Source organism: Vombatus ursinus, unplaced genomic scaffold (genome assembly GCF_900497805.2).
Source record: "Vombatus ursinus unplaced genomic scaffold, bare-nosed wombat genome assembly UNPS02014813.1, whole genome shotgun sequence".
NCBI classification, from domain to species: Eukaryota; Metazoa; Chordata; class Mammalia; order Diprotodontia; family Vombatidae; genus Vombatus; species Vombatus ursinus.
In genome coordinates, this window is record NW_020954591.1 from 6,319,977 (window position 1) to 6,335,177 (window position 15,201).

Below are 15,201 nucleotides of genomic sequence, written 5' to 3' on the forward strand. Positions count from 1 at the left end.
ATCACTCAGCGACCTCTCCTCCTTTGAGGTTCACAATATCCACATTTTTCACCAAGTCAAGATCCTGGTGACTATTGTCTATTGATTTCCAAGGCATCCTCTCTTTTTCCTCAATGAGTTCAGTGACTGTCTTTTTCTCCCCATTAGCGCCTTCTCTCATACTAAGAGAATTCAACATAAATATTGATGCCCCCTCAAATATCCTATGTAGGTCCTCAGTCTACTCAATTCCCATGACTTATTCCTCCATTTTATCTTAGATATTCACACAGAGATGGTCATACACTTGATTTTATCATCAACCATAAGTGTTTAACTTCCATGTCCATGATCTCCACAATTTCTTTATCTTACCATAATCCTTTATCATTCCATTTTTCCCTTTACTTTAGGACCCCCAACCTTGTTCTTCATCTTCATCATGACCTCTGTTGCCTTTACCTTTCAGTTTTTTTCCTAGTGCTTCACCACTGTATTGCTATATTTTTCTCTCTTCCATATCTTAACACCAATTCAGTTCTGTACGATTTTCTGCTTTTAAATTCCTTGCACCTTTGTCCTACCATGGATCACTCCATGACAAATCTCAACCATTGATTATTTTCACCATCCTTCTCCTTTAGTCCTATTCACCTGCTACTGAACAGAGCTGGAAGAAATCATGAAAATTTGCTGACTGGGTCCGCTGCACATTTATGCTAGCCAGTCTCAACTGGGCCCTCACTGCAGCAAAGCAATCATCCTAGTCCCCCCTGATTGATTCACTATTCCACTCTTCACATCATCTGTTTGACATCTCTTCAGTTCTCCTCAAGTCTCCTACCCTCATGGCTGAAGATCTTGCCTCACATTTTTAGAAAAATATGCCATTCAACTTTTCCTTCATCTCACCTCACTCAGACATGTTCCCTCATCATCTCCTCCACTCCTATCTTGGATAAAGAGGTGGCTCTTTTCCTTGCTGAGGCTAATCTCTCTACACATTCCTTTGATCTCCACCCCTTCTGTATTGTCTAACAGATTGCTCCCACTATATTTCTACTTTATTTTCTTCAATCTCTACCTATCTACTGGCTTCTCCCTTGCTACCTGCAAACATGCCCATGACTCCCCCCTCCTTAAAAACCTTCACTTGATCCTACTACCATCAATACTATCTATCTTCCTATAACTCTCCTCCCTTTTTGGCTAAACCCTTTGAGAAAGTCATCTACATGAAACATGCTACCCATCTCCTGACAGAGAGGTGTTGGCCTCAGGGTGCAGATTGAGACATATATTTTTGAGACACAGCCAATGCACAAACTTGTTTTACTTGACTATATGTATTTGTTACAAAGGTTTTTTTTTCCTTTATTTTTCAGTGGGAGGAGGAGGTTTCAAGGGAAACGTAATAGATTTTTTTTTTGTTCATTAAAAAACTGAATTTTTATAAAAGTTTTTTTTAAGATTAAAAAATAATAGTACCTCCATTTCTTCTCTTCTCACTCTTTTAAATACAATCTAGCTTCTGACTTCATCATTCAACTGAAACTTTTCTCCCCAAAGTTACCAGTGATCTCTTAATTGCCAAATTAATGGCTTTTTCTCAATCCTGATTCTTCTTGACCTCTGTCCAGCATTTCACCCAGTCTTTAACCTTCATTTAAGGTTAATCACTTAACCTTCTATATACACTTTCCTCTCTGGGCTTTCATGAAACTGTTCTCTCCTTTTTCTCCTCCTGCCCATTTATTCCTTGGTATCCTTTCCCTGCTTTTTCATTCATATCACACACAATAAAAGGTGCTGTCTTGGGTCCTCTTCTCTTTAATCTCTATTTTCTCTCACTTGTAATATTATCAGCTTTGACGAGTTCAATGATCATTTCTGTGTGGTTGATTGCCAGATCTATATGTCCAACCCTAGTCTCTCTCCAGAGTGATGATCCTATACTGTCAACTGCCTTTTAGAAATCTCAAAAATGAGATAGCTCATCGGTATCCCAAATTCAACATATCCAAAATAGAACTCACTGTTTCCCCCCTCATTAGCTTTTAATTTATACCTCCACAACATCTCAATTCCCCTTCTCTCTACTCACAAAGCCACCACCTGCATATAGGCTCTCATCCCTTCTTACCTGGACTATGGCAATAATTTTCCAGGTAGTCTCCCTGCCTTAAGTCTCTTCCCCATCTCTCCAATCCATCCTTCACTGTATTGCCACGGTGATTTTGCTAAAACATAAGTCTGACCATGTCAGCCCCCACCTCCATTCCTACTCACCCCCCTGCGCTCTGTGAACTCTAATGGTTTCCAGTTACTCCAGGATCAAATTAAATGCCTTTTGTTTTTTTGCATTTAAAGCTCTCTATAACCTGATCTCTTCCTACCTTTACAATTGCATTACACTTATTTCCATCTACATACTCTACCTTCCAGCTAGCCTAATCAACTTGCTGTTTTTTACACAGTTCTTATCCTGTCTCCATACCTTTGCGATGGCTATTCTTCTTTCTTAGAATGTTCTTCCTCATTACCTCCCCCTTTTAGATTCTCTGATTTACTTCAAGACTCAGATTAAATCACACTTTCTGTATGAGTCCTTTTCTTGTTTCCCCAGCTATTAGTGCTATCCCCTCTGTGGTTGCCTTCCATCTATTCTCTCTATAGATCTTGTATATTCCTAGCTATTTACATTTTGTTTCCCCCATTAGAATATGAGCCCCTTGAGAACAGGGACGATTTTTGCTTTTTTTCATATTTTTTATGCTTATCATAGTGCCTGGTGCACAGTAGATGACTAATAAATGTTTATTGACTGACTAACTACTCTAGCAGCTCAAGAAAAAGAAAGCAAATTCATTTCATTAAATACAGTGACAGGAAAAGCAATAGGAAAGATATCTCTTAAGGCTCTGAGATTTGATAAAAGAAAAAATGAAAAACTCTATAATAAAATATTACTTTTTCGTAGCATCAACTCTGCAGTGTCCTCTTTATCAAATTGGGCCATTTTTACATAGGGCTCTTTTTTCATTTCTCAACTAACTTACTGATCTTTCTCAAGGCTTATTTTGTAGCTGTTAATGATAGTCTCCTTCTTACACAAATAATTCTGGAAACAAAAAAAAACCCTTCTCTGACAGGAATAGAATTAAGCACAAGAAGAAACAGAATCTCATATGCCAAGTTATTGCTTAATTCTAGAAATAAACTTTGAGTTTTTGATTTAGTGTAATATGTACCTTAGTTGTCCCAAATTATAAGAAAATAGATAAAACCCTACTTGGAAGCAAGGGCAAATGGCAACTTATTGAAATGCTGAGAAGCTTCCCTTTCCCAGTGCAGCTCACTCACTGGAGGACTTTTCAGTGTGTCAAAAATCATTACAATTATGGTCATACCTTTAGGTTAAGGTAACAGTAACCCAAAAGTCCATTTTGTACTGTAATTATTTTACCTTAACTCATTGGCACCCTTTTATGCAATAATGCTAATTTGCTTACAGACTTTTTTAAACTGGCATAGATGAATGAAATCTTATAAAATATGGCAGTGCCATTCAACAATAGATAAAGAGTCAGAGGATATCAACAAAGGGTTCTTAGAATAAGAATTGCAAACTATTAATAACCATATGAAAAACTGCTCCAAATCACTAATAAGGAAAAGAATGCAAATCAAAATAATTTTTAGCATTTACCTTATACTCAGACAGTTGGTAAAGATAACAGAAAGTAGAAATAATCAATGTAGGAGGGTAGTCAGAATGATTGACATAATGATGCCCTGTTAGAAGAGATGTCAGATGGTCCAATAACTCCAGAAAGCAGTTTAGAATTCTGCTTTTAAAAAATGTAATTAAAATGTTCGTACTCTTTGACTAAGAGATTTCAGCACTAGGTATATACTCCAAGGAGTTCAAAGGCAGAAAGAAAGGTCCTATATATACCAAAATATTCCTAGCATCCTTTTATTGATTGCCAAGAACTAAAACAAAGTAAATTCCTATCCTTTGTTAGTGGCCAAGCAAACTGAGGCACCATATGAAAATATGAATCATTAGAGGAAGATGGGAAAACTTGTATGAACTCGTGCAATATGAGGCTATACCAGGAAAATAAATGTATACTTATTTTTATATTTGTGTGTGTGTGTGTCTGTGTGTAGCTACAACAATGTAAATGGAAAGAGCACAAAAATGAAATTGAATACTATATAATTATAATAATCAAGAAGATTGGCATTGAGAAGGGATGAGAGAAAGAACCTCCCTTTCTTCTTTGCAACGGTAGAGGACTAAGGGCTGGAATACTGCATACCCTATCAAACTCAATTGATGCATTGGTTGGTTTTGCCAAACCGCTTTTGTTCTCTTTCTTTTTAAATTACTTTTATTTTTAATTATTTTAAAATATTTTTTTAAAAATTATTTTTAATTACTTTTTAAGTTAACAAGAATGGCTCACTAGGGAGAGGAGGGGAAGGAATATGTTTAGAAATTGAAGTGATAAGAAAATGAAAATTATGTTAAAAAATCACCACCACCCTGCCCCTCTGATAACTTCCTTTGAATCAGTCAATCAGTAAGCATTTATTAGGCTTCTGTTATGTGCCAGACATTGTGTTAAGCAATGGGGACATAAAAAAGAGACAAAAGACAGTGCTTACCCTCAAGGAACTACGATGATTGGTTCCTCTCAGAACCTCCATTTTAAGGAAAGAACGCAAGCCAGTTGTATTTTCATTCATCTCAGGGTTCCCTTGTTGACTCTCTGGACTTTTTCTACCAAAGTCCCTTCTCCCTGCCACCTCCTGCCTTTTCAACTTCCTCTTATTTGTTGTCTTCCCCATTATAGTACAAGCTCCTTGAGAGCAGGGACTATCTTACTGCTTGCATTTGTATTCCCAGTACTTGGCACAATGTCTGGCATTAGTAAGTGCTTAATAAATGTCTGTTGACTCGATTTCACACACACACACACACACACACACATACACACACACACACTATGGTTCTAAATTGGTCATGCAACAAAATATGTGTTGATGGGGGTGAGTTTGAGGGAATTGGTCTATACATGGATCTTTGGTATTAATATTCTTACAATTTATAAAAGTTCCATAGTATTCCGTGTACTATATATAGTACATATTATTCTTTATAGGCCTGAGAGAGACTGCCTGAAGAATTCTGAATTAACCCTTAGCTAACTGAGATGTTTAGTAAACAATATCTACTTCTACTCAAGTATGTTAGGCATTTTGAATGTTCTACTAAGACAGCAAGTCTAGATGGAAGATATGCAGGTAAAGCTAGACTTCCCAAAAAAGAGAACAAGGCTGCTGAAGGAAAATATAACCTACTTCAATTCCATGCATATTTGCCCCATGTAATAGATAATAAAGATATAAGAAAAAGAGGCAGTATAATTTAGTGGATAGAGCTCAGCACATTGCTGTTGACTGATGATGTTGTACTTGGAATCAGAAAGCTTTAAATTTGAATTTTACCTCTGAAACTAGGTATGTGTCCATAGGCAAATCACTTAATCTTTGAATTCCAGACAACTCATGTGACTAGGATTCAGGAAACATTGCAGGTTCAGGGAAGGGGCAGGGTTTGCCATAGGTGGGGGCATATGAGCTGACTTCTGATTGGATAAATCTGTAGTGATTCCATACTACTAGAAAAGAAGATGGTATCCTCTCTTCCCAAGGAGGTAAAGTTGAAGAATAGAAGGTTGATTCCCTGAGAACTATAGAAAACTCAGCAGTTCTGCCTAGCAGAGTGGTTGCCCATAACCCCCAGAATGAGCAGTATAGGAGTGCTAGCTTTGGAGCTTTCCTGATGAATGTGATCAGGATGGTGACTCACAGCACCACCTGATGGCTAAACATTGATGGATAAAATAACAGACAGCTGACACAGTGACTTGATAATAAATCTTTTGCTGAACCTAAAAAAATGTAGAGTTCTCTTTGTGCTACATATTTTGAGGCACTTGGCTTCCATATATAGACAACAACATGGTGATTATACAGTTACAGTATAAGTTTTCCCTTGACTTAGAAAGAGATATATGGTGCTGTTGGGGATCTGCTTCTTGAAATATCATTTGTTCTAATTTAAAAAACAAAAGCTGAAAGCTGAGAGGGTAGAACCAAGATGGCAGAATAAAGGCAGTGACTTTCCTGAGCTCTCCCAAATTTTCCTCTAAATAACTTTAAGATAATGCCTCAAAACAATTCTAGAGTAGTAGAATCAACAAAAGGATGGGGTGAAACAACTTAGAAGGTCAGTAGGAAAGGTCTGTTTCACCAGGGTGAAAGTGGAGCATAGTCTAGTGCAGGTTGTGCCCTAGCAAGCCAGCAGAAGTCCTTGGGGGTGACTGAATTAGCATCTGTGGCTTCTCAGTCCACCTACAGTAATGGGATCAGATAACTGGTCAGAAGGAGATTATAGGGGATCCTTTTCTGGCACTGGAAGCAGGACTTTGTTTCATTGCTTTTATGCAGTTCTGCATCACAGTCCCAGGGCAAGAAGTACTAGCACACTAGAGCATACAACCACAGGGGAGTGGAGACCCTGGTCACAGTTCCAGGGCAGAAAAGAATGCTTGTGGTTGCTCAACAACCAGAGCATAGTCCAGGAAAGCAGTGACTACACCTCTCCTTAGATCATAACACCTCAGAAGAACTAAAAACTTACAGACCCCCAAAACTAGTTCTGAAAAGAGCTGCACAAAAAACCTGAAGGTTGGGACAGTGCACCCTCTACTTTGGGAGCAGAACCAAACTTTAGCATAAAGTTAAAAGTCAAGAAATAGGCTGGGAAAATGAGAAAGCAACAAAAAATGAACCTGACTATAGAAAGTTGCTGTGGTGACAGGAAAGGCCAAACAAACGCAGAAGAAGACGACAAAATCAAAATAGCTACATGCAAAACCTCAAAAAAAATGTAAACTGGTCTGAGCCCCCACCCCATGCCCTAAAACAAAGAATTCCTGGAAGAGCTCAAAAAGAATTTTAAAAATCAAATAAGAAAGGTAGAGGAAAAATAGAGAAAAGAAATGACAATGATGCAAGAAAATAAAAAAGAGTCAATAGTTTGGTAAAGAAGGCACAAAAAATACTGAAGAAAATAACACCTTTAAAAAAAAAACAGAATAGGCCAAATGGTAAAAGAGGTACAAAAACCCAATGAAGAGAATAACTTCTTAAAAATCAGAATTGGTCAAATGAAAAAAAAAGATGTACAAAAATTCACTGAAGAAAAGAACTCCTTAGAAAGTGGAACAGGAAAGGAGGTACAAAAGCTCACTGAAGAAAATAACTTCTTTTTTTTTTTTTTTTGGCTAGGCAATGGTGTTAAGTGACTTACCCAGGGTCACACAGCTAGTAAGTGTTATGTGTCTGAGGCCAGATTTGAACTCAGGTCCTCCTGAATCCAGGGCCAGTGCTGTATTCACTGTGCCACCTAGCTGTCCTCAAGAAAATAATTTCTTGAGAATCAGAATTGGGCAAGTGGATGCTAATGACTCCATGAGACATCAAGAAACAATAAAACAAAATCAAAAGAATGAAAAAAATAGAAGAAAATGTGAACTGAGTCATTGGAAAAACAACTGATCTGGAAAACAGATCAAGGAGAAATAACTTAAGAATTATTTTTCTACTTGAAAGCCATGATCCAAAAAAAAAAAAAAAAGAAAAGAAAAGAAAAGGCCTAGAAATCATATTTCAAGAAATTATCAAGGAAAACTGCCCTGATATTCTAGAACTAGAGAGTAAAATAGAAATTGAAAGAATGCACTGATCACCTCTTGAAAGAGATTTCAAAAGGAAAACTCCCAAAAATATTATTGCCAAATTCCAGAGCTCCCGGGTCAAGGAGAAAATATTGCATGCAGCCAAAAAGAAGCAATTCAAATGTCATGGAGCCACAGTTAGGATAACACAAGTTTTAGCCTCCTCCACATTAAAGGATCAGAGGGTTCAGAATATAATATTTCAGAAAGCAAAGGAGCTAGGATTACAACCAAGAATCACATACCCAGCAAAATTAAGTATAATCCCTCAGGGGGGAAATGTATATTTAACTAAACAGAGGTCTTTCAAGCATTCCCAATGAAAAGACCAGAGCTTAAAAGAAAATTTCATCTTCAAATACAAGACTCAAGAGAAGCATAAAAAGGTAAATAAGAAAGAGAAATCATAAAGGATTCAATAAGGTTAAACTATTCACATTCCTGCATAGGAAAATGATACTTGTAACTCCTAAGAACTTTCTCATTATTAGGACAGTTAGAAGGAGTATACATAGACAGGGGGCATGGGTGTGATTGACTATAATGGGACGATAGCTAAAGAAATAAAATTATGGGTGAGAAAGAGGGATCCACTGGAAGAAGGGGGAAGGGAGAGGTAGAACGGGGTAAATTATCTCACATAAAAAGGGTGTGAAAGAGCTTATATAATGGAGGGGAAGATGGGGATGGGCAGACAACACTTGAACCATACTCTTATTGGGATTTGGTTCAAAAAGGAAATAACATACACATTCAGTTGTGTTTAGAAATCTATCTTATCTTACAGGGAAGTAGGAGGGGAATGGATTAAGAGAAGGAAGGGGAGCTGATGGAAGGGAGATCAGATTGGAAGAGACAGTGGTCAGAAGCAAAACACTTTTGAGGAGAGACAGGGTAAAATGGGAGAGAAGGATAATCAGACAAAAATGTAAGATGGAGGGAAATGTACAATAATCGTAACTGAAAAAAATTACATCAAGTTTCTCTGATAAAGGCCTCATTTCTCAAATATATAGAGAACTGAGTCAAATTTATAAGAATACAAGTCATTCCCCAGTTGATAAATGGTCAAAGGACATGGACAGGCAGGTTTCAGACAAAGAAATTGGAGTTATCTATAGTCATATGAAAAAATGCAAATTAAAACAATTCTGAGGTACCACCTCACACCTATCAAATTGGCTAATATGACACAAAAGGAAAATGACAAATGTTGGAGGGGATGTGAGAAAATTAGGACACTAATGCACTGTTGGTGGAGTTGTGAACTGATCCAACCATTCTGGAGAGCAATTTGAAACTATACCCAAAAGGCTATAAAATTGTGCATACCCTTTGACCCAGCAATACTACTACTGGGTCTGTATCCCAAAGAGGTCAAAAGAAAATGCTTATATGTACAAAAATATTTATAGCAGCTCTTTTTGTGGTGTCAAAGAATTGAAAACTGAAGAAATGCCCATCAATTGGGCAATGGCTGAACAAATTTTGGTATATGATTGTGATGGAATATTATTGCACTGTAAGAAATGACAAGTAGAAAGCTTTCAGAAAAACCTGCAAGGACTTATGTGAACTGATGCAAAGTGCAATTAACAGAACCAGGGGAACAGTGTACACAGTAACAACAATATTGTACAATGATCAACTGTGAATAACTTACCTATTCTCAGCAACACAGTGATCCGAGACAATGCTGAAGGACTTAAGATAAAAAATGCTATCCACCTCCAAAGAAGGAACTGAGGGAGTCTGAAAGCAAATAGAAGCATACTTTTAAAATTTTTTCTTTATTTTTTGGGAGAGATTCCCTGAGTCTGTATTTGCTTTAACATGACTAATACTGAAATAAGCTCTGCATGACTGCCCGTGCATAACCTATATCAAGTTGCTTACCTTCTCAATGAGAGGGAAGGGGCAAGAAGGAGGGAATTTGGAACTCAAAATTTTAAAAAGTGTTAAAAATTGTATTTACATGTAACTGGAAAAAACCTGTTTTAAAAACTGAAAACCTTCCATGTACTATAACTTCTATTAATAACTTAAAGAGTTTTGAGTGAGATTTTTAGTATGTTATTTGAGAGAAAGATGCACACTAAAGAATCTGATCATAACTTTGGTTTATATCTTTTTTCATCTATAGCTTTTAATTTTTTTTTAATTTGGGACCTGGCTATCAGCCTATACTAGAGATGATCCCATTAAGTTTAAAATAAATTTATTTTTGATACAACATTAGTATTTTATTTACCTTTGTATTATCTATAACACAAATATTTTAATTTTTTAAATTATTCTTTCATTTATTATATTTATTTATGGAGTTACTTTTTTAAAGTGGAAACTTTTTATTTTTAAGAATATTTTATTTTTCCTAATTACATGTAAAAACAATTTTCACCATTCTTTGTTTTTAAGTTTTGAGTTCCAAATTCTATCCCTCCCTCTCTCCCTCTTTCCCCTTTCCCTGAGATGGTAAACAATCTGATATAGCTAATACATATACAATCATGTAAAAACATTTCCAGATTAGTCATTTTGGGTAAGAAGACTTGAACAAAAAAAAAGTAAGAAAGAAAGAAAGTGAAAAATAGTGTGCTTCAGTCTGTATTTAGACATCAGTTCTTTCTCTGGAGATGGATAGCATTTTTCATCATGAGTCCTTTGGAATTGTCTTGGATCATTGTATTGATGAGAATAGCTAAGTCATTCACAATTCTTCATCATACAATATTGCTATTACTGTGTACAATGTTCTCATGGTTCTATCCACTTCACTATGCATCAGTTCGTGTTAGTCTTTCCAGGTTTTTATGAAATCATCCTGCTTGTCATTTTTAAGATAAACTGTTTTTTTTAGGCTAGGCAATTGGGGTTAAGTGACTTGCCCCGGGTCACACAGCTAGTACATGTTATGTGTCTGAGGTCAGATTTGATCTCCAGGTCCTCCTGACTCCAGGCCAGTGCTCTATCCACTGTGCCACCTAGCTGCCCCAAGATAAACTTTTTAAAGTAAAATAAGATACTGAAAGTCAGTATTGTTCTTTTATTCCATTCTGATTGTTTATGCTAATAATATTCTATAAAACATGGGTCTCCACAATTTAAATTGAATTAATTGCAATTAGTTGCTTTTGAGTTTTGATGCACCCTACATTTTTCAAGGTCCAGCTCAAGTGCCTCCTCTTCCAAGAAGTCTTCCCTGATCCCTCTACATGAAAATGATCTCTCCCTTCTTAAATTACCCATAGTACTTTGTCAGGTTTTCTCCTTTGCCTTTAACACATCCTAGCTATGTAAAGGGCTTTTCCAACATTAAACTACTATGTAAATTATAGCTATAACCATTATTGTTATTACCATGAATCATTCTTATTTATTTATATTATATTATAGATATTATAGCCTTCTCAGTTTGCAGTCATTTTCAGAACTCGTTCAATGTCATTTTTAAACTTTGAGTCCCTATCATTTATCACAGTCCTGCGTAGCATAGAAATGCTTAATAAACATCCTCCTTCACTAATAAATATTTGTCTAATTGAATTGGCTAAAAACAGCTCTGTATTTTACCTTTCAGCAAAATTTTCCTCCAAGTGCCTCATCATAGAATGTGTGCTAAACCGGGGTGATCTGGAGCTGGATAAATCAAGTTCTATTTGCAAGGCACTAACCACAGTCCCTGGCACCTAGGAGGCACTGTATAAATGCTTATTCCCTGCCCCCTTTCCCTTTCATTCACATGTGAGGAAACTGAATGTCAGGGAGCCCAAGGTCCCTTACTAACCCAAGCTAGTAAGGGTCAGTGGTGGGATGATTAATTGTGTGTCTGTCACCTGAAGACTGGTCTAGCAAAGTCCTGATGTCTCTAATTGTCTTTATCAGAGCAATTCAAGGAGAATTTCTTCTAAAGTTTAGATGTGTTGTAGTCGGCATTGGTGGAGAAAATATCCACATTCAAATTTACACCACTCCATGCATATACTGGACATGTCAACCAAAATGACCTGTCATCTGTTCACTCTACACATCTCGTTTCCTTCTGCCATGCCTTTGCCATGCCCCTCCTCACTTCTGTCTCTTGGAATCCTTAACTTCCTTGAATTTCAAGTGCCACTTCCTACAGGCCACTTCCTACAGGCCAGAATGTTGGACATGGAATCAAGAAGAGCTGAGTTCAAATCCTGCCTCAGAAACTTACTAGCTGTATGACCCTACACAGGTCATTAACTTCTCTTAGTCTTAATTTTATCATCTATAAAGCAGACATAATAATACCACCTGCCTCACAAAGTTATTGAGAGGATCAAATGAAATAGCATATGTAAAATGTTTTGAAAACCTTTAAGTGTTATATAAATGCCAAGTCATTATTACTATTATTGCTCCCCAAAATTAACTTTGAATTTACCTTGTATATATGTACATACATATGTACATACATAATATAAAATAGCTTACATTTATAAAGTGCTTATTATATGACAGAACTGTGCTAAGTGCTTTACAATTATTATCTCATTTGATCCTCATAATAAACAGCAGGTTGAATCTAGGGCCGAATTTGAACTCAGGTTTTCCTGACTCCAGGCCTGACCCTCTATCCACTTTGCTACCTTGCTGCCCTCTTTGAAGGAAAGGACTATTTCCTTTGTGTCTTTGTATGCTCACACAGCACGAAGTCCTTTGCATAGTAGATACTTAATAAGAGCTTACTGAATTAAATTGAATTAAAAAAACATGGGTCTTATAAGTTTTGAAGTTTGCATCTTACCAATATTTTCCAATACTTAAAGGAGCTCTGATTTCACTGGTGTAACTACTCCTCCACCAATACAGGCTGCAACCTCTCAATAACTTACCAGGTGTTTCTGTAGCTGAAAAACTCATCTTCCTGAAGCCATGAGCCTCTCGAACCTTTGTGAGACTGATCCCAGGATAACATTCACCCTCAGTTGCTGTCCCCACACTCGAAGATTTTCTAGCTTTGTAGGACCTGTTTCAACAAGGCAGTATCGTCTCCTAGCCACTATTAGGAGTAGGACTGTAATGGAAGATATTTAACAAAAATGCTTTCAATATTTCTTTTTTTTCCTCTCTCTCTCCCTGAACAGAGTTCTAAAAAAGTGGAAAGTGTACTTAATAAAGATCATCAAAGCAAGGGAATTTGTAGAAATAAGGAGGAAAGTGTCCTGGATCTAGATTTTGTGCCAAACCCAATGCCAACTGGTGCACGACCGAAGATGAAAGTAAGTGGCTGTATTACAGCATATTCTTTCTAATGTACTGAGCACCACCAAAGCAATGTTATTTATCATGAGGGAGAAATAACACTGTGTATACTTCATTGGTGTTGCTTTCAATTAACTATATCACATGCCCTGACAATGTTTTTTCATCATGGCATGCATATGTAGGTATGTATAAAGAAAAACTAATTCTTAACACAAAGAGAGAAGGGAGAAAAGTACAGTATGTGGTTGTTATCTTGTTCATAGACAGTGGCTAGTCCAGTATGGTGAAGGGAGAGATATCAGCTGCTGTGTGTAACCAGTTAACTCTTGACTCTCAACAATTATTCTCTGAGTCCATCCAGTAGTCTCATACTATCCGCAGCTGTCCGTCTGTGGATTTTCTACAGTTCAACGGCACAATCCACACTGCTCAAAGTCTCAGGAAAGAGCCATCTGGTATGGGAGAAACCAGATCCACCAGCCACCATCTGCTGCATAGAATTTTATATATTTGCATAACCCTCTGCCTTCTCTTTTCCAAAAGAAATCATTCTCATTCTTTTATTTTGTTTACATGTTACTTAATAAGGATTGAAGAGCATTGTATTTGAATCATCCTTATCCATCTAATTTTCCAAACTTGTAGTCAGTTCTGTGATGATTGAAATCACTAAATCCATTGTAAGTGCCTCACAACACTTGTTGGTTATGGAACCCCTAAGTAAGTAGAACCTCTATATTTGAACCAGTTTGGGTTATAGAGAGAAGCTTGCTTTGTGAAATAATGATTTAGTAGAACCATTTTGGGGATCTTCTGAGGCATCCTCTTATCAATTCCTTTCAATATTATATTAGCTTTAAAAATTAATATTTTATTATTAACCAATATTGAAATTGTGGTCTACTAAAAACCCTGAGATTTTTCTTTTGTACTTGTACCTGACCAGTCAGTCATTCCCACCCTGTCTCCTAGACATCAATCCATAAGTCCCTAACATTTTTCTCTATTGAGTTTTATCTTGTTTTTGACAGGCAAATTAAGTAATTTTTCATGAAATGAAATTTAATTCTTGAATTCTTAGATATTCTGATAGAATGTAAGTTCCTTGAGGGCAGGGACTGTTTTGCTTAGCATTGTGCTAGGCACACAGAACACAATAAGTGCTTTTTGTGTGATTGAGGTGTTAGCAAACTTAGTTAAAGTAATGTCATATGAAGACTTAATCACCACATTTTTATTTCCATTAGACAAACTGACTTGTGGGAGGAACATCATTCAAAGTTTTGTTTGTTTTTTACTTACACCCAATATATTTTTTCTCTCTACTTATCTGCTTTTCTTTATGTCTTAGTTTTTAAAAAGTTTTGATGCCATGTTTTAATATCATAATCATTTTAGAATAGACCTCCTCTCCCTCTCCCTACCCCACTCTCAATGCTCCTTCTTTTGTAACAGAGCAGTTAAGCAAAACCAACTGACAAAGTGACTATTTCTGCAAACATAGGTTTGAACCCATGTCCCCAGCAGAAGGAAGGAGATACATCTTCTCAGACCTTCTACAGTCCCAAGCTCTTGCCATACGCCGCCACTAACTTAGTTATTTCATTTGTCTTTTTGTCTCATCTAAAGGGTCTTTAGTTCATCAGTTGTATTAAAATTAGTTTGACTCCACATGTGACTTTAGGCAAGTTATTTAACAACCTGGGCTTTAGTTCCCTCAAATGTAAAGTGAGGGAGCTGGAGTGGACGGCGTCTGAGGCCCCTTCCAACGAGGGCTCCAAATGGGCTGATGCTCCTATGGTCCAATGACAGCACATTTCTTCTATGCACTTTTTTCTACTTGAGTTTGTACATCTTTGAACGTACACAAACTCCTTAAAAGAGATGCCAATGAGAGTTTCAACTCAGTGAACTGGGAAGACAAAAAAAAGGGCCACTTGCGTTTGGCAAAGATCCACTAACTTAACAACAAGCACCTCTTTGGTTTCTTTATGATATGTACAGTTTCATCAAGTTGGTATCTCTGAGATGGGCATAAGAAATTCACTTCTGTCTGATCTCATCTATTTGATCAAGATGTTCCTAAACTAAAAACAAAATACTTATGGAAAATCATATCTCACACACACACACACACACACACACACACACACACACACACACACACACA

The 15,201-nt window shown here is 36.8% G+C and overlaps 1 protein-coding gene across 1 annotated transcript in view; it reads left to right on the top strand.

Moving 5' to 3' along the window:
- The window catches only part of STARD13 (StAR related lipid transfer domain containing 13), a 708,719-nt gene that overhangs the window by 237,711 nt on the left and 455,807 nt on the right, over nucleotides 1-15,201 (top strand). The window contains exon 4 of the mRNA XM_027877625.1: nucleotides 12,911-13,045. Within this exon, the coding sequence (XP_027733426.1) occupies nucleotides 12,911-13,045 (135 nt within the window). The remainder of the gene's footprint in view (nucleotides 1-12,910; nucleotides 13,046-15,201) is intronic.